The sequence below is a fragment of the Aureobasidium pullulans genome (genome assembly GCF_000721785.1).
Source record: "Aureobasidium pullulans EXF-150 unplaced genomic scaffold scaffold_16, whole genome shotgun sequence".
Taxonomy (NCBI): Eukaryota; Fungi; Ascomycota; class Dothideomycetes; order Dothideales; family Saccotheciaceae; genus Aureobasidium; species Aureobasidium pullulans.
In genome coordinates, this window is record NW_021941036.1 from 451,671 (window position 1) to 469,473 (window position 17,803).

At 50.1% G+C, this 17,803-nt stretch overlaps 9 protein-coding genes across 9 annotated transcripts; 2 read left to right on the top strand and 7 right to left on the bottom strand.

The window, feature by feature from the left end:
- Positions 1-1,042: 1,042 nt before the first annotated feature.
- On the bottom strand, positions 1,043-3,464 carry M438DRAFT_347734 (uncharacterized protein). The gene has a single exon (XM_029905975.1). The coding sequence runs from the start codon at positions 3,325-3,327 to the stop codon at positions 1,420-1,422; it is 1,908 nt and encodes a 635-aa protein (XP_029758235.1). The 5' UTR covers positions 3,328-3,464; the 3' UTR covers positions 1,043-1,419.
- A 322-nt stretch (positions 3,465-3,786) lies between these two features.
- Positions 3,787-5,341, bottom strand: M438DRAFT_278794 (uncharacterized protein; the record flags this gene model as incomplete). The annotated part of the gene is made up of 2 exons (XM_029901029.1): positions 3,787-5,028; positions 5,084-5,341. 2 exons carry the CDS (start codon positions 5,339-5,341, stop codon positions 3,787-3,789), a joined length of 1,500 nt encoding a protein of 499 aa, XP_029758236.1.
- An 898-nt stretch (positions 5,342-6,239) lies between these two features.
- M438DRAFT_376505 (P-loop containing nucleoside triphosphate hydrolase protein) lies at positions 6,240-7,369 on the bottom strand (the record flags this gene model as incomplete). Its single annotated transcript, XM_029908662.1, has 6 exons — positions 6,240-6,497; positions 6,547-6,632; positions 6,681-6,905; positions 6,954-7,076; positions 7,127-7,268; positions 7,316-7,369. 6 exons carry the CDS (start codon positions 7,367-7,369, stop codon positions 6,240-6,242), a joined length of 888 nt encoding a protein of 295 aa, XP_029758237.1.
- Positions 7,370-7,525: 156 nt separating this feature from the next.
- On the top strand, positions 7,526-11,598 carry M438DRAFT_301760 (uncharacterized protein). The gene is made up of 7 exons (XM_029902108.1): positions 7,526-7,708; positions 7,797-7,904; positions 7,964-8,139; positions 8,191-8,317; positions 8,365-8,957; positions 9,006-9,422; positions 9,472-11,598. The coding sequence occupies exons 1-7, from the start codon at positions 7,688-7,690 to the stop codon at positions 11,459-11,461; spliced, it is 3,432 nt and encodes a 1,143-aa protein (XP_029758238.1). The 5' UTR covers positions 7,526-7,687; the 3' UTR covers positions 11,462-11,598.
- Positions 11,599-12,094: 496 nt separating this feature from the next.
- M438DRAFT_278812 (ubiquitin-like protein) lies at positions 12,095-12,646 on the top strand (the record flags this gene model as incomplete). The annotated part of the gene is made up of 2 exons (XM_029901031.1): positions 12,095-12,251; positions 12,384-12,646. 2 exons carry the CDS (start codon positions 12,095-12,097, stop codon positions 12,644-12,646), a joined length of 420 nt encoding a protein of 139 aa, XP_029758239.1.
- Positions 12,647-12,902: 256 nt separating this feature from the next.
- Positions 12,903-13,967, bottom strand: M438DRAFT_278756 (uncharacterized protein; the record flags this gene model as incomplete). Its single annotated transcript, XM_029901025.1, has 2 exons — positions 12,903-13,535; positions 13,608-13,967. The coding sequence occupies 2 exons, from the start codon at positions 13,965-13,967 to the stop codon at positions 12,903-12,905; spliced, it is 993 nt and encodes a 330-aa protein (XP_029758240.1).
- An 872-nt stretch (positions 13,968-14,839) lies between these two features.
- On the bottom strand, positions 14,840-15,338 carry M438DRAFT_68048 (uncharacterized protein). Its single transcript, XM_029910247.1, has one exon. The coding sequence runs from the start codon at positions 15,233-15,235 to the stop codon at positions 14,930-14,932; it is 306 nt and encodes a 101-aa protein (XP_029758241.1). The 5' UTR covers positions 15,236-15,338; the 3' UTR covers positions 14,840-14,929.
- Positions 15,339-15,803: 465 nt separating this feature from the next.
- On the bottom strand, positions 15,804-16,312 carry M438DRAFT_407675 (uncharacterized protein; the record flags this gene model as incomplete). Its single annotated transcript, XM_029909907.1, has 2 exons — positions 15,804-16,037; positions 16,091-16,312. The coding sequence occupies 2 exons, from the start codon at positions 16,310-16,312 to the stop codon at positions 15,804-15,806; spliced, it is 456 nt and encodes a 151-aa protein (XP_029758242.1).
- A 715-nt stretch (positions 16,313-17,027) lies between these two features.
- On the bottom strand, positions 17,028-17,570 carry M438DRAFT_337577 (uncharacterized protein; the record flags this gene model as incomplete). The annotated part of the gene is made up of 2 exons (XM_029904004.1): positions 17,028-17,312; positions 17,376-17,570. 2 exons carry the CDS (start codon positions 17,568-17,570, stop codon positions 17,028-17,030), a joined length of 480 nt encoding a protein of 159 aa, XP_029758243.1.
- Positions 17,571-17,803: the final 233 nt, after the last annotated feature.

Genomic DNA, 17,803 nt, shown 5'->3' on the forward strand with positions numbered 1-17,803 from the left:
AAAGATCAACAGTTCGCAGCACCAGCACACCGCCGCAAGCAAAAAAACGAAATGAGCAAGCCCGTCATACCAAACGAACAGGCAAATTCCAAGTCGACCCCTCTTTTCGAACAGCAAGCGGAAATGTGCAACATCCTCGGCATATTGGTACTCATATCGACAAGCAGATTTTGGCTTTCCACCACAAGATTATGGCAGAGAGCAGTGACATTTGCGATTGCTGTACAATCTACAACTGAGACATTTGTCAATCGATTAAAAAATTCAACAATTCCTTTAAGTGGTGCTTTCTGGACATCTATCCTGAGTCGTGCGACCAAGCACTACAGGCAATAGTACAAGTAGCACAAAAAGATGGTTGCTCCACACGATTCGCCCATTATTGCACGACAAGTCGCGATCAAAACTCTAGACCCTCCACCATGCACCATACTTTTTGCGCGGTTGCCGGGTGAAAAGCACGTCGCGACCGAGAAAAAGGCAACCCAGAACACCCGGTCAACGCCCACAGACTGTTGCTGCCTCTTTTCCCTCGCATCGCTTTTTTTCTGTTACAAAACGTCACTGGTATGATGGCTATCTCTATCGTCGCTTCCCAGATTACAGTAATCAGGGTTTTAATTCTTCGTTGGCTATCTTGTTATACTATGTAGCAATATGCCGAGATTAGCTATTACTTTGAACCTCCTATTGCTGTATGAAGTGCTTAACATAAGGCTGGGTTGTTATGAGATGATGATATCTCCAAGCTATCCGTCTACGCTTGCAGAGATTTCGAGCACTGCGTAGACTTTCCAATTCTTACATTCAGACACTGATACCTATCCAATAAGAAAGATGCTGTGCCTGAATGGCAGTCGGTGGCAGTTTCGCTGGTTCGGAAGCTTCTCCACCTTCCAGACTTTGTATGAAGCTTCAACTGGAAGGTGTGCAAGATTCTCAACAAACGAAGCGAGAGGAGGCGTCTGGCGTTCTGGGTCTTGGTAAACGGTCATTTATTGCTTTGCACCAAACCAAAAAAAAGACAAAAGAGACAAAAAGGTCAAGGCTACACGTGATATGCTAGAGGTTCTTCGCAAACACGACTATGTACACGAGAAAAGGTCGTCAAAAGTCAGAAAACGAACGGACAAGTAACGCTTCAAAGCTTCAAGAGAAATGTTGAATTGAGTTACTTCCAAGAGAGGATGGAGAAAAGGTACACTTTGAAGAAGAACAATCCACCAACGCCGCGCCATATGCTTGTATAATAGACCGAGAACCCATTGAACCAAGACCCAAAAGCCAGAGTAAAAGAAAGGAATGTAAAAAGCGAGTAGAAGAACAAGTGTCAAACAAAGACACAGTAATAATAGCAATAGAAAGAACAAAAGACCAGAAGCAGTCGTGGAGAAATTAGTACGTATCGTAGAGTTCGTCCTAACCCTCTACTTGGATACCTATAGGTGAATCCCATAACCTGCGAGCAATGTCTGCAGGAGTGTCGCGGTCAGGCGGTGATCGATGTTCGTTGTGCTCGTCATCGTCATTGTCGCCTTCGAGCTCACCCATGTGAAAGCTGACACGCGACTTCCTGCCTGCAGTAGGACGTTCGTTCCCAGCGACAATAGTAGCATCGCTCTTCTTACTAGCAATAGATGCAGAGGTGGAAGGCCGTTTGATATGCCCATTGACACCACCATTGGTATGTTGTTGAGAAGAAGACACGCCTGCTTTTGACTTGCTAGGTCTCCCGGGTAAAGAACCGCCATTCATCTTCCTCAGCCGTTCGAGACCTGCATCCAGAGGGTTTTGGAAGCGACGCACGACGGCCCATTCCTTGTCGACAAACTCAAATTGCTTGCCCGCGTGCGGGGTGCGCATGGCTTGGGCACGGCCTGTGGGCAACAGGCCTGGCAGGTGGGGTTGTGAACTGGCTTCGATATTGGAGAGACCGCGTTGTAACCATAGTTTCTGCTGTGTTCTGCTTTGGTTCAGTGCTGGGTCTGGGGTAACAGCACCCGAGCCTGAGGGAGTCGGTGGCTGTTTTTGCGAGGCGAAGTTTGGGGTAGATTGGTTGCGGTAGAGGTCGGACTGTTCTTTGCGGGTCTGGGCTTGTGATAGAGTGCGAGAGTGGCCTTTGGCGCTTTGCAAGAAGCCCGACTGCTCGGCTGGCGTTCCATCCTTACTGTTCATGCCATCGTTCGAAATAAAGCGTGAGACGACCGGTGTGTTGGTGGCGCCTGTGACAGACGGCCCTGTTTGTGAGGTCGACAGACTCTTGAGATCGCCGGGACTTGCGTTTGCGAGAGCTGAGATGGATGAAACCCTCGGTGGTGCAGCGTTCAGGGCAGAGTTTCTCTCGAGTAGGCGGCGTGCTATGGCGTCAGCATCCGGCATATGTTGTTGCGCTGCTTGTGCATTGTATGATGAGGTGGGTGGTGCCTGTTGTTGCGGCTGTTGTGGTGCAGAGGTAGGAGCAGCTTGAGGAGCAGCAAAGTCTTTTGTGCGAATGCTCAGAGAGACGGGAGTCTTCTTAGTCTTAGGCGGACTGCGAGAGCCAACTGTGTCGCTACCTGACGATTCATTTGCAGCTTGTTCCTCAGCGAGCTGTCGAGCGTAGGGATTCAGCTTTGGGTCCAAGACGACCGAGTTCTGGCGAGTGTTGTTTCGCGTATTGTCGCGGGTGGTATTCGGAGAGGCTGAAGCGCTCTCTTCTGTCCATTGGTCGTCGACTCCTTCCATCTCTTCACCGTCATCGTCGTCATCATCATCGCCTACGTCGAATTGGACTTGCGAAGCTTTGGGTGCAGGGCTCTTTGAACGCTTGTATGGTTGTGTATGAGCGCGTCGAATATCAGGTCGTTGTTGCTGACTAGCAGTGCGGCCATGCGAAGTAGTCTTCCCGCCGCCAACGCGGGACAATTGACCACTGGAGAGATTTTTCTTCAGGCCGGCATGCGAGTGGTTGCGCGGTAGGTGGACGGACGTGTTGTTGCGCTTCATGCTGGGTCTGGCTGGACTGGGCGGGACAAGGGTGGATTGAGAGGCTACCGAGGCCTGTTGTTTCGCCCTCGGAGTCGGCGGCTCGTCGTCGTCTTGCTTGTTCGTATCGTGCTGGGTAATCTTGATCTTGCTCAGAGTGCGGTGGAAGGAAGGATTGCGCGAGCCCATTCGGTTGTGATGGCTAACGACATGTCGCTGCGGCTTGTGATGTGCGGGTTTATGGTGACCTTTGGTCGTCGAGTCGCCGGGTGAGTGGGATAGATGCGACGATGTGCTCGAGTTCCGGTGGCCTAGAGGAGGTCGCCTGGGGTGCGGACTCGCCGGGGCGTCATCGCCGGCCATGGTGGTGGATAATGGATGCTGGTACTGTGGTACAAGTCTAGGGGGTACCTTGTCGTTAATTGCTCATGCTATGCTACCAATGGGCGGCATGCAGTGTGACTTGGCGACGATGAGATGGTGGATCGAGGATGCGCTGGTTATGACGGCGTGGAGAGATTGAATGCGCCGCCCCTCAAAGCGTCAAATCCGCCGCTCTGGGGTTGCCCGCCGAACAACCTGTCAAATGGTCATCATTCGAGTCAAGCACAATCTTCGAGTCAAGTTCACCACAGTCTATCAAATGCGCGTGAATGCACATGTCTGCATTGTGTGGCTACAGTCCTCAACACTTCTTGCATCAATGACCCATGCACCATTCTCGACAGATTCTGTTCCATGCCACCTGCTCCGACAGCCTGGTTAGCCGGACGCCATGCTGACCTTGACATGTGAAGTACCACCCTCCATGTCTCAATACAATCAAGTCAAAACCTGGCTTCTTCGATACGCATAACTCCCTTCCAGTTCCCCAATATATCCAGGCACTTCCATCTCGGCTGCTCCGTTTGCCTTGTCGCGTTTTCCCTGATCGGATGCAACCTCGTAGATGGGGTCGCTGGCCGATTCACTTACAGGTCCTTCTCCTGAAGGGTCATCCTTGTCTTGGAAAGCGCTTCCATGTCCGCCCCAATGTACCGTTTGAGGCTTGCGAGACTTGCGTCTGCGTCGCATGACAATAAAGACTGCCATTGCGAATATCGCGATACCGCCAACCGCACCTATCACAATTCCTGCTATTGCGCCTCCACTCAATCCGTTGGAGCCATCCGGAGTCGATGAAGTCGTGCTAGTGCTGTCATCTGGCAGTGCTCTCAGATAGTCTGTCCATGTCGCATTCCACGTCGGTGGGTTCGCCATAGCCGTCAATGTGCTGTCAGTGGATGCGAGTTTCGTTATAACCTCATCCTTCGCTCCAGGTCCAGGTGCTTGAGCTAGGAACACCTTTTGCGTCTGTCCGGTTTCTCCAAGAAATGCTGCTTGCAGGAACGCACGCCCTAAGTGGTAGGTCGAGCCATCTGATGGTGTATATGGAGAACAAGGAAAGTATTGCTTCGGTGTATTCGCGAGAGGGTAATCCAATGTCAAATTCAACAATGCAAAAGGAACTGAAATGTCCTCGAGCCCGGGATCGGTGCGAAAAGAAAATTTGATTGCAGATGGAGATGTCATGATTCTCTTGAAGCTCGGATCCGTCGTATTCCAAACATAGAGTCCAAGATTTTCGTCGAGTGCGACCGGAAGAAAACTCGCTATCAATTTGCAGGTGTTGCCAGGTAAATAAAGATACGGTACTCCAGGGTTCGGAATCACTGTCAGCGAGCTGTTGCTCCCAGTATTGCCGTCAAGCAGGAGGTTGGAGTCAGAAGCTGATTGTTTCTTCACGAAAGGCCAGCCTCCCGAGGTGACTTCCAAGTCTATTTCAGCGAGCGTAAACTTGTTTTCGCTTGAAACGATGAGGGTGCTGATGCATCGAGACCGATCGTAACCACCCAGAATTAGGCTCCCGGGCACCGGCGGATATACAGATCCCACGTGGAGGCCGTAAGAGATAGATGGGATGTCTCCCATTGTGTAGGCTTTGTACAAGTACTGATCATAAGACACTTGCGAGCCATTGTTTGAGGTCCAATTCACCGTGTCAGATCCAGTATGCAGCGACAGCTATGATCCACCATATTAGCATTCATGCAACATATTCCGGATTCGGTCGACTAACCATGCCAACATCCATCGTGTGTGATATGCTATGCTGTGGATAAGTGATAGTGTAGTTGGAAGCGATGGTGATAGCCAGACCGTCGAGATAATAAGGTCCGTCGGCACGGTCCGCTGACCACAGAACAATGCGATCCGTACTCTGGACAGCAGAGCCGTCCAGTCGTAGAGGCTCGGCTAGGGTATCCCATGTCGAAGCCTGGGAGATTGTCGAATTAACCCAGTTTGAGAGCGAATGCGCACCACTTCGTGTCCACATGCCTGTTCGTTCCAAAGGGCAGGCGGAATCCTGTGTGTCACAGGCACTAGCTTGTATAAACAAGCTCGATTGTGTAAGAGATGGGAAGAATGTGAGATTCTGAGGTCGGTAGTGTCAGCTATGCTCGGGGAATAGATCTTAACACAGAAGACAAACCTGCTCCGGGTAGTCCACTAGCTGGGAGACGGCATTCCAAGGGCCTACGATGATGTCAAAGAAAGCCTTCAATGTGTATGAAAGTGGTCGACATACCATCAGGACCGGCTGCGCTGTGTTAGCTGGAACAAGATCCTCCTTTACCAGAATCCGAATAAACGTACCGACTGACTTATAGTTGAGGACCCAAGGATGCGCATCTGGGTTGATCCTGCTCTGTGCAAGAGCTTGTTTGAAGAGGAGAAGACATGATACAGTCGAGAGATAAGAAAAGCATGCTCGTGTGGATTTGTGGTCAAAGAATAAGAAAACCATGGTTGATGCTGCGAAAATCGCAATTGGTGAAAATGATGAAGAGTAGGGATACTAGAACTATGGTCTCTGTTTTCAGAACCTCATGTTCCTCAATGTTGGTTTTCGGCGGACGCAAACAGAACTCTCATGGGATTGAGCGGGTAATGAGTCTCTGTCAGCTCAGCCTGACTTGAAACATTGTCCTGAACACTTCACGGGCGCTTACATCCATTTTTGGGGCGTAGCCTTGCTGACGTGGCGGAGCTTATGGAAGGATTTAGTCTTGATATGCAGGGTCGCGCCGAGAATTGTCCCTTCTCATGAACCTCAGAACAGTATCCTCTGGTAAAGACAAGAATACCGTCCAGACCAGTCGCTATGTCGAGTCGATCGTTGGATAAGCTGTCTTAATGTTGTTGCATCCCTTGTCGTAGGAGGACTCGTGACTTCAAAACTGCAACTGCTTCCTTAGATCTGCTGCCAAGTCTTTGAAAACTTGTGCTCTCGCACTGTCTGGTTCTGCAACCACTGTAGGCTTTCCGCGATCCGCATCTTCGCAGATGCTAGGATGAAGCGGAATGTCGGCAAGTAGCTTGATATCCATCTCGTCGCACTTTTTGATCACACCTTCACGGCCGAAGATTGAATGTGTGGTGGAGCAGTTTGGGCAGGTGAACGCAGACATGTTCTGGACCATTCCAAGGATCTGAAACGTCAGCTGTAGGACAAGGCAATGGGTATACGCGTTTTCTTACCGGCACCTTGACCTTGCGGAACATCTCAACACCACGAACCGCATCTTTGAGTGCGACATCTTGTGGCGTTGATACGATGACAGCTCCTGTTATTCGTCAGAACATCTTCAACCTGGCTCAGGATTACGACTTACCATCAAGCTCAATTTGCTGCGTGATGGTTAATTGTACATCGCCAGTGCCCGGTGGCAAGTCGAGTACGAGGACATCGAGGCCATCCCATTCGACCTCATGAAGAAGTTGTTGAAGTGCTTTCATGACCATAAGACCTCTCCATACGATTGCTGATGTTTCGGGCACCAAGTAGCCCATAGACATGGATTTGAGTCCATAGTTTGTTAGCGGTATTAGCTGATTGTCTGTATCGTCAATTAGTCGAAGTCAGAGGTGCCTGTAGGAGAACATACTGGCCGATAGTCTTGGTTCGTTTCCTTCGAGGTCGAGTAGAGTTGGAATTGAGGGCCCGAATATATCAGTATCAAGGACGCCACTCCTTAGACCACTTCTTGCGAATGCCAAAGCAAGGTTGACTAATTTCTGTCAGCTCAAGAACCAAGACCTGTAAAGGGTATAACGATACCGGAAATAGTCGACTTTCCAACTCCACCTTTTGCTGAGGATACTGCGATAACCTTCTTCACATCTTTAATTGGTCGCTTTTCTGGTAATCCTCTTTGCATGCGAGCTCTCAAATTCGGCGGCGTGCCAGATCTCGGCAATCCCTGAGACTCGTTAGTCCCAATCTCAACACCAGTCGATCCATGCTTACCAACGGATTCTCATGCTGCAACCTCCTCAAAGTCGAAAAAAACTGTTTCTGCATCATGGAAAATTATCGATGGCGACCACTCGCTGGTGAGACAAAGATGGACGTCATGACCAAGGTGTAATGGAATGCACGTGATCTTCGGCTTCGGCGTCGGCATGTTGCGTTCCGTCTCGATCGAGACGCGTCCGACCAAGGAGAACACGTCCATCCCGCCGGTTTCGACAGGGCTGCTTGATTGCTGCAAAGAACCACCATTGTCGCTTGCCTTGTTTGTTCCTTGGTTGATGGAAGGCGGGAAGCAAACATTATTCTTAACCCACATGTCGTCGTTTGCGCAAGTAATGCTGCATAGATCGAGTCAATCCCGCAACAATGGAGACAGATTGGGATGAGGTAAGGCGTCGCCCAACAACATCAATGCGACATTGAATCCATCGGACGGTTGCATTTTGAGAGATCACCTTGTTCATTCGATTTACAGGTCGCTCGCGTTGTGCTTCCTCCGCCTAGTCCAAATGCTTTGAACACACCAATCAGCACCTTTTCTTTTGATTCTATGCAAGAGCTGCTATGGGCCGCAAATGAATTTGTAAGTGCCTCTTCAGTTCATCCATTTAATTCTATTCTTTGCTCATTCCAGAAATACAGGGTAGGATAACATCATTTTACGGACCCGAGCTGCAAAGATACACCTCCTACCGCGGCCATGCCCCCTCCGAAGGTCCTGTCAAGCAGATGCTCATGTGCGATAGAGGTGTCATATCAATTACAGCAAAGAGTGTGCATCTGGCTTCACGGAAAGGAGTGACTCAATGGCATTTCAAGTAAGAACTCGGTTGGCGTTCTATGATTGAGAGAATCTAACTGTTTACAAGCCAAGACGACATGAAGGATCTGCGGTGTATGGCATTCACCTCGAAAGGTGTCCATGAGGTCTTGGTCGCCGGCTGCCAGGAGACCATGTACAAGATTGATGTGGACAAGGGTGTCATCACTTCAACAGTATGTGTATTGTCCATGTTCAATGATCTTTACTGACCGATCTGCAGCTCAAAGCCGATGCACCATATACCTTGATGAAACGCGGCGGTCAGTACATCTGTGCTGGTACGGCTGACGGCTACGTTCATTTCCTGGATCTCATCAACTACAAGGTCGCTAGAACATGGAAAGCACACTCAGCACTCATTAACGACATGGACGCCAGATCTGACGTACTTGTTACTTGCGGATGGTCATCAAGGCCACAGCATGGCTATATGTTGGACCACTTGGCGAACGTCTTTGACCTGAAGACTATGATGCCCCTTCCTCCGGTACCATTTCCTCCAGGCGCTGCCTTTGTAAGGATGCATCCAAAGATGTCGACTACTTGTATGGTTGCGTCTCAAGGTGGACTGATCTATGCAATCGACATCATGAACCCAGATGCTCCTAGTATGCGGCATGCAAACGTCTTCGACACCCACATTACATCCTTAGATATAGCACCATCAGGAGATGCTTTGGTGCTCGCAGATGCTCAATGCGCTATGCATCTTTGGGGGTCACCCAACAAAATCCAGTTTACCGAATATGGAAGTCCGACCGAATTCGCTGATCAGCCTGCTCCAACACCACAAATGGACTGGTCTGCAGACATGTAAGCTCTTCTACATGTGGATTGCGGACGTTTGCTGATGACTAGTAGCCCATTGAACCTCATTGGTATGCCTTACTACAGAGAGATGCTATTCTCCGCTTGGCCAAGTCACCTTGTTTCTGAAGTTGGAGCACCACCGAGCAAGATTGATGCCGGCATACTCGCCTCTTTGAAAAGATCAGATATCGGAGGCTACGCATCATTCCCGCGTAAGACGCGGAGATACCAGTTTGAGGATACCAGAGCTGTTCAACGAGCACACGATACACTCTCTGCGCCCAGGTTTCTCAGTGAGCGACAAAAAGACGATTCGCAAGGTCATGACGGCCCTCGACGAATGTCAGATGCACTTGAAGCATTGGGTGACCTGGCTCTTGGCGGCGCAACACGAAGAGATGTCCCAGTCATGTATCGAAATGTCGAGATCAAATATAGTAAATTTGGTGTAGATGATTTCGATTTTGAGTTAGTTTCACTATCTTCAGCCCTTTGTTCCTATACTGACACGATGCAGGTACTACAACAAAACGAAGCACTCTGGACTGGAGACTCATATCGCCAACTCATACACGAACCCACTCTTGCAACTTCTACGCTTCACGCCAACAATTCGTAATCTTGCCCTCCATCACACAGCCACTTCTTGTCTGTACGACAATTGCTTACTCTGCGAGATGGGCTTCCTGACAGACATGCTTGAAAAGGCTGCAGGTATGAACTGTCAAGCCAGCAACTTCCTCAAGGTCTTCAGCAGTTCGTCAGACGCTTCAACGCTAGGGTTGCTCGAACAGTTCGCCGCTGCAAATAATCCGCTGTCCGTCACAATACAAGCAGCAAACAGATTCTTGCTCAAGACGTTCTGTGACAGCTTCCGACAGCTACCACCTCATAATAGACACATGGAGCAGTCTTTGACCACTGGCGCCTTGCTTGCAATACGATGCGGGCATTGCGCCAACGAAATGCTCAAGCCAGGCGAGACTCTCGTTCATGACCTGGTATACCCTCCGAAACCCCTGAAACATCACCCTCGCATGGCAACACCAAGGCCTGCGTTCTCCCAAGTCCTCAAAGCCAGTGTTGAGCGTCAAGATCAGACCAGAGGCTGGTGCGACAGATGCAAGCGGTACCAACAGCTGAGTACCCGCAAGACCATCCAAAGTATCCCCAAAGTCTTGATGGTCAACACGGCCATTCATTCGCCAGACCACAAACAGCTATGGTCAACGTCAGGGTGGCTGCCTCAAGAGATTGGCGTTGTGGTACAGAATGGTCAATTCTTCTGCTACGAAGGATCTGACCTCAAATACCATCTGCAGCGCGGCTTCTACGATATCATGGTCTACGAGCTTGTTGGTATGGTTGTTGATATCAACAGCGCAGACAACCAAAAGTCGCATCTCGTGTCTTTGATCAATGTTGCACCATCTTCGCCCGACCCAGCTGATCAAGACCAATGGCACCTGTTCAATGACTTCCTTGTCAGATCTACCACTTCCGAAGAAGCTCTTCGATTTGATATGAATTGGAAACTACCGTCCATTCTTACCTACCAAGCCAAGTCGGCGTCTCACGTCATTGACGATTCTTGGAAAGAAAACCTTGACCCATCACTACTCTATTATGTCCCCAGAGGGCCACACAAAACACCGGACCCTACGGTACTGCGCAATCTCAACCCGACGACCGAGATGCCCCGTGCTGGCATGCCATGCGCGATCGACGCTGAGTTCGTCGCTCTCTCCAAGGCAGAGATTGACATCAAAGCGGATGGTACGCGTGAGACGGTCCGGCCTCCACGACTTGGCCTGGCTCGTGTATCGGTTTTAAGAGGAGCTGGTCCCTACGAGGGCCTGCCATTCATCGACGACTATATCGCCAGCTCTGAGCCCGTGGTCGACTACTTGACTGCATACTCAGGCATCAGCCCTGGTGACCTCGACCGCGCCGTCAGCAAACATAACTTGGTCAATCTGAAGGTGGCTTACAAAAAGCTTTGGTTATTGCTCAACTTGGGTGTTGTGTTTGTCGGTCATGGTCTACCCAAGGATTTCCGCATCATCAATATACATGTACCGCGAGCTCAGGTCGTCGACACTGTTGATCTTTTCTCACATCGCCTCCGCAGTCAGCGCCGTCTCTCGCTGCGTTTCTTGGCTTGGTATCTGCTCAGAGAAGAGATTCAACAAGACGCGGACAAGGGTCATGACAGTGTGGAAGACGCCCGTACAGCACTGAAGCTATGGCGCAAATACCAAGAATTCATGGACGCCGGCATCATCGAGAACATGCTCGACGACATCTTCGACCGCGGCAGAGAAACAAACTTCAAGCCGCCATCAGTTTACAAGACGGAAAGAGAGACAGGAGAATGGAGGCCGGAGACTCCAGGACATATGAGCGTGCCTGGTACACCGGCTAGGAAGACTGTTGGACCTGCATTGCTTGGAGGAGCCAACCAGACTCCCATCAAGAAGGATATCTTTGGGAGTCCGATAAGGTAGATGCGATGAGATAGAAGACTTGTAGATGGACTGCCAGTGATTAGCACTGTCTTTTGACTAGAACAAAACTTTCATTTTACTTCATACTTTCCCGAACTCACACTCGCCAGTTTCGAGCATAACTAGAGACTACGAACAAACCTCATTGAATTATCGCATCTTCTCACGTCTTCTCTGCATTCAAATCCCTTAACTTGCGGTCATCAATCGTTCGAGTGACAAATGCGTTGGAAATCCAGGTCACCATCTCGCGAAGATCACACGAAAGTGATTTGATTTCCAAACCTCGACATTCTTACCGTTAGTTGTCTGAAATCCAGTCCAACTTACAACAGATATATATCCGTTGTCTGAGAAAAGTAATTCTATTATGTGTTGTGGTGGAAACTTTGTTGATCTGGCTGCCTTGAAGAACCCCACCTCCACTCGCGACTTCCTCGACGACCATTCAGGTCAACGACACATCAACCCCGAATATCATTAGCGAAAACCAACCTTTATCAGGTTCGACAGCATCTCACGCAGCCGAACAATAATCACATCGTCATCTCCAGTGAAGCAAAAAAAGTCGCAAAACCACACCTCCCCACCAAAATGTCCTCAACACCGCCATTACCGCAAGATACACCCGAAATGGAAGCAGAAGCAGAAACAGAAGCAACACTCACATCAAACGAATCACTACAAACAGACATGCCCATGACGATGGCAGCATCAGTGGTACTAGATCATTTACCACGCGATGCCCACAACGCCCTATCGAAAGCCGGAATGCTCGAGCAGGAGAAAAGTAGCAACCCCCACCTCCATTTCTTTCACCTAACCTTCCTAACCTTCCCATCCCCATTCTCCCTTTTACACACAACCCCTCTTAATCCCTATACTTGTCTACTATATGTTACTGATACTTCCTCAATCACAGTAATGTTACACTTCCGCCCCGGCCCCAGCACGCCTCCCCTCCGCGGCGGCCAACGCTTCAAAATGTCTTCATCTCTCCATTTCGACGCGGTGGTGAAGTTTCTGAGGAAGAGGTTGGGGTTGCAGAATCATGAGAGTGTGTTTTGTTATGTCAATCAGGTGTTTGCTCCTGGGTTGGATGAGGGGGTGGGGAATCTGTGGAGGTGCTTTAGGACGGGTGATGAATTGGTGGTGTCGTATTGTGTTGCGCAGTCGTTTGGGTGATGGGTTTGTGGGAGGATGGAGTGCAGATGTGCGATGTGGTGGGATGAGGGAGGTATATGGGTTGATGGTAGGCATGGAGTTTACAAGACGCATCACAGGAAGTTCGATACAAGGCGAAAGGATAGACAAGGTGAACAAACGCAATGAGAAAGCGCATATAATTATCTCCCAGAAAAAACACACATCGCCAATGAGGGTATAGACGCAACACAACCACAAAAGAACAGCAAGCCAAAGGCCACAAGAAGAAGAGGTCCTACTCCTTCTCACCTCCCCCAATTTCCTCCCCAATCAACCTTCTGAATTCCGCCAGCTCTTCCTTGGGCATGGGATAAGTATGCTCAATAGCAGGATATACTCTACTCTTCACCTCCTCTTTGTACAGCGCAATCGCCCTCGAAGCTTCTCCCCAAACGTCTCCATATTTCTTTACGAATTTGGGCAGGAAACGACCGGGAGGGAAGTTGCCTAGCATATCCACTTGTACGAGGACTTGACCAGAACATCCATTTCCAGCGCCAATACCTATGGTAGGGACACGCAGCTTTTTCGTCACCAGTGTTGCGATTTCAGCGGGTACGGCTTCAACGACCATGGCGAAAGCGCCGGCTTCTTGTACGGCGATTGCATCGTCCAGCAGTTTCAATGCAGATGCTGTGGTTTTGCCTTGGACTCTGAAGCCACCGAGGGAGTTCTGACGTTGCGGTGTCAAGCCTACGTGGGCGAGGACGGGTATACCAGCAGATGTTATCTTTTTGATTGTAGGCGCCATGTCTGCGCCGCCTTCGAGTTTTATGGCGTGGACGCGGCCGGTCTTGATCATGGTGATTGCGGAAGCGAGGGCTTGGTCGGGGGAGATTTCGTAGGTGCCCATGGGGAGGTCGCCGACCTGTTCTTCATGTCAGTATGGTGATCAGAGACGTAGAGGAGGAGGAAAGATGTAGGAAAGGGTAGAGCATACGATAAAAGCAGACTTAGCACCTCTAGCCACACTACGGCAATGCAACAGCATTTCCTCCATGAGTACTTCGCTGGTATCGTCCATGCCCAACGCTACCATTGCAAGCGAGTCGCCAACAAGAACGATATCCATGCCTGCCTGATCGGCTACATGTGCGGAGGGGAAGTCATGGGCGGTGATGACGGTGATGGGTTCGTTCTTGCGGTACAGCGACATGATCGTTGGTAGTGTGACCTTCTTGCGCGTCGGCAGCGATGAGCTTCCCAGTGGAGAATGCGACGATTGGCGAAGCGATTGCATAGGCTGAAGCAATCTTGCCTGCGCCGACGGGCGCGCAATCGGTCGACTGAAAGGTCGCATGGCGCGCATCATGTTGCTTGCGATAGACATGTCTACAGTCGTTGGTATTGTGCTCGTTTCAGCGACAGCGAGGTGTTGTGGGTGATTGTTGAGCAGCGCGATGAGATCAAGACAAAGAGAAAAGATGAAAGCGTCGTGTCATCTTCACAATCGTCTGATTCTCAATCCCCCTTTTGATTTCTAATTGGCATACTGGAATATTCATGCGAGATTGTGAGAACAGTGTTTCGATTCTGGGTTGCGCTTCTCGGTCCACATCTTTTTTTGGTTGCCGGCGCCGGGAAAGTCAACAGATCGTCCAAGGGCCGAGGCTTTGCACCCCCCACCACCTTCCAGCCGACGAGGGGTTTGCCGGTCGGACCGCAGCTGACTCCGATGAGTTGACCTCCTTTGATCCTTCCTTCTTACTATACATTCACGAAGAGCACGAAAGAAACAGTAGATGGTTGTAAAAGTGATGGATTTCTTGTCTCAAGCTTGTTTGCGCCTGCTGGTTTGGGAGCAATCTTGCAACTCAACAACGCCACGGTCGAGCCTCCCAGTCTTCATATCCGAGTGTTCGTCACAGGCCATGACAATTCTCTACTGAACCTGGATATTTCCTCGACAGAGTTTTGAGTGACCTCTGAGCCAATGCTTGTGGTCTCAGGTCCCCTGCTGTAGTTCGAGCTTCTGGATCTCGCCGGTAGCCTCCATGTTCTGTTCCTCCCAGCGAGTGACGCACTGAGAGATGGGATCCATGGTTTCAGCCATATCCCAGCAGATGCGTTCAGAGGATTCATTCAAGTACAGTCGCCATTTTCCCGGAAGTCCACTATCATCGTCCAACTGGAGATTATTTTTGAGCGTCTTCTGGTCCCATTCAGACTCCTCCATGGCCTTTCTAGCCATTTCAAGGTCTTCGTTGCGCGCTTCGATTTGGGCATTGAGCTGTCATAAGTGTCAGCCACGTTATCGATTGGTTAGACAGCGGTCTGGCTCACCACATCAATGGTGTTCATATGGCTTTGAGTGAGAGCACTGGCGGTCTGCTCGAGCTTCTCCTTGGTCGAGGCAAGTGACTGATTGGCCGAGGCGAACTTATCCTTGGTAGAAGCGAGCTCTTCTCTTGTCGAGGCAAGCAACTCCTTGGTCGAAGTGAGCGACTCCTCGCTTGACAGCAAAGACTTGGTGGTCTGCTCGAGCTTCTGGGTTGCTGCAGCCAGCGAGGCGCCGACTTGGGCGAGGATCTCTGTCAACTGCTTGACAGTAGCGGTGAGTGCTTCCATGCTGTTATCAGATTAGCAGGCGAGACGCTGTGGAGCGACAATGATCTGAGCATACCTTGCGATGGCGGCAGGTGGTTGAAGGATGAGGAAGAGACAATGCGCGCAAGGTGCAACGTGATAAAAGAGCTGGCAATTCGAGTGAAAGTGGAAGAGAAACAAGCTGACTTTCACCAGTGCCGGCTCACAATCGACACCAACACGCCAAGTCACAAATGATAAATGAAAGTCCATGAGGAATCAGGTCCAATATTTTTGGTTTCTTCTATATCCTGGAGCAACGTCGAAGCTGTCTTCAACGCATCATGTTGAGACACGACTTGTGCTTTCAATGTCCAACCTTGTCTGGTCTTTGAGGTTCTTTTTATAAGGACAACTGTCTGCCTCTCGTCCATTCTGGAATTTCTTTGTGCCCGTGGACCATTCCGAAAGCCACTGTATAACCCAATAGGCCATTCTCGTCTTGATTCATGGTTCTCCTGGACATCAGTCCATTGAGCTTTGAGGCCGCGTTTCCCCCTGCGCTCAAGACCTCAGTTTGCGAGCTGCGATTCAAGAGCCATTATCTGAGTCATACTTTGCTCAACCTCACGCTCGCAACGACAAGGCGAATACCGGCGCTGAGATTATCGTCAATCGACTGAGCCAAATCGGAGATAGGGTCGTGGTCAGTGGTGGCTGCTCTGGTGAAACCGTATGGGCCGGACATGAGATCCTCAGTATCACTCTTGCCACCCTGCAAGAACCTGATGGTTGATCCAGCTAGCTTGATGTCCTCGCGACGCATCTCGATCTGGTAGTTGAGCTAGAAACCATCGTCAGTCACCCGTTGTCAAAAGAGAAGGTGGTACGGCTTACCTGATCGATCTCCGTCTCCTTGCTTTGGATGAGAGCGCTAGAGATTTGCTGGAACTCACGATCGCGCTGGACAAGAGCAAGATCGGTCAGATGGAGGTTACGTTTGGTCAAGATGTGTGCAGCATCGCTCTGCTGGAGTGCGGTCTTGGTCGCGTCGAAGGTTCTGTTTGCTTGGAGGTGCGCCTCTACCAGCTGCTGGATGTTGAGGTTGAGTGCGTCCATGCTGATATTGTGTTAGCACAGAGTGATTTGATAGGGTATCAAGGGCTGAAGGGGTATCGGGTATATACCTGGTTGGGAGGTGTGTGGTTGTCAGAGATGAAGAAAGCAGTATGTTCAGGATGCGCTTTATAGACAAGCTGTCGAGAGATGAGGGCAAATGAGAGTGTAAGTGAGGTGTGAGCGGTTGATTTCCATCGGTGAAAAGGTGAAAGCGCCAAGAGTCTAGATTGGCAAGTCGTGGTTGCCGAAAGGCACGAGAGTATCAAGTCTCAAGTCAAAGGCAGGAGAAGTCAAGCTGACCAGAAGTGAAGAAGCTGCGATACGCTATTGGCAAGTCACTGATGTGCTAGAGAAAATTTGGCCAAGTGGATTTATTATCATTTCTGTCTGCAAGCCCAGATATACACCGGAAGAATGCGCGATGATATTCGCTCTGGCGGTCCCATCCTGAAATGACCTCCAAGCTGTCTCCAAAGTACCGCGCTCCAAGCATCTCACCAGCCCCCTTCCGCTTCTCAACTGCTGGAGGTTTGAGATCATTGCTATTGCCCTCAAGGCGGTCTGTATTTGTGTCCATTCAGCCGATTTGAACCAGCTGTTCGTGGTCTTGAATCATATCCGTCACCTCCTCTCTTCCTTCCCTTATGGAAGTCCACCGTCGAGGAGGCCTTGTAGCTGCTGGTGAACAGAAAAGAACGTCCCCCCCCGACAATGATCAGGCACTCTCAGGCTCTGCCTCGGTAATTGGATTGATCTTATCGAGTTGCAGCAGCAGCTCGTTGAGCTCGATGGCAGCCTCTCGATTCTCAGTTGTCCAACGGAAGGTATTATTTTCGAGCTCAGTAGTGCTGTGGTACCTAGCACTGTACATGGCGTCGCCGTAGGTGGTGTCAATCGTGATGCTGTGCCTGAACATACGCTTCCAAGTCTCATTGTGGATCTCGTTTAGCAAAGAGATGATCTCAGTGGCTTGTCTGATGTTTTCTTCGCGCTGCTTGATCTGGAGTCTAGCTATGAATCTGATCAGTAACTAGACCGTCAGCGGTATGCTATTGAGACTCACCGATGCAATGCTGTCCTTCAAGGCTTTCTTTTTGGTCTGGGCGAGAGCGGCTTTGGTCTCTGCGAGTTCCTTCTTGACGGATGTGAACGATTCAGCGGCTTGGTTGATGCGGCTGCCAGCTGTTTGGCCATCGCAGCGAGTGGTTCCATGCTGATATTTGGTCAGTAGACGAAGATGTGATGGAGAAATTAGCATACTTTAAGTTGGAGGTGCGCGCGTGATGAAGGAGACAGATGTGCTGCGCTTCGTCTGAGCTGCAGTTTTGAGGAAGTAAGCTATAGGGGAACGGGTGGAAGCTCGAAGAATTACAAGCCGGCTTTCACAAGTGCGATAACTAAGAAGTCTTCACCACGCAATTGGCAAGATGGAAGTGACAGGTAAAGATTCATTGGTTATTTATGTTTCCTCTTGTGTTCAGAAAGGATCTC

Excerpts from the sequence above, each read along its gene's own strand:
- M438DRAFT_347734 (XM_029905975.1), bottom strand. The coding sequence starts at position 3,327 with ATGGCCGGCGATGACGCCCCGGCGAGTCCGCACCCCAGGCGACCTCCT.
- M438DRAFT_68048 (XM_029910247.1), bottom strand. The coding sequence starts at position 15,235 with ATGGAAGCACTCACCGCTACTGTCAAGCAGTTGACAGAGATCCTCGCC.
- M438DRAFT_301760 (XM_029902108.1), top strand. The coding sequence starts at position 7,688 with ATGGAGACAGATTGGGATGAG. Across the intron at positions 7,905-7,963 it reads TATGGGCCGCAAATGAATTT|GGTAGGATAACATCATTTTA; the intron begins GTAAGTGCCTCT and ends CCAGAAATACAG. Across the intron at positions 8,140-8,190 it reads GTGACTCAATGGCATTTCAA|CCAAGACGACATGAAGGATC; the intron begins GTAAGAACTCGG and ends ACTGTTTACAAG.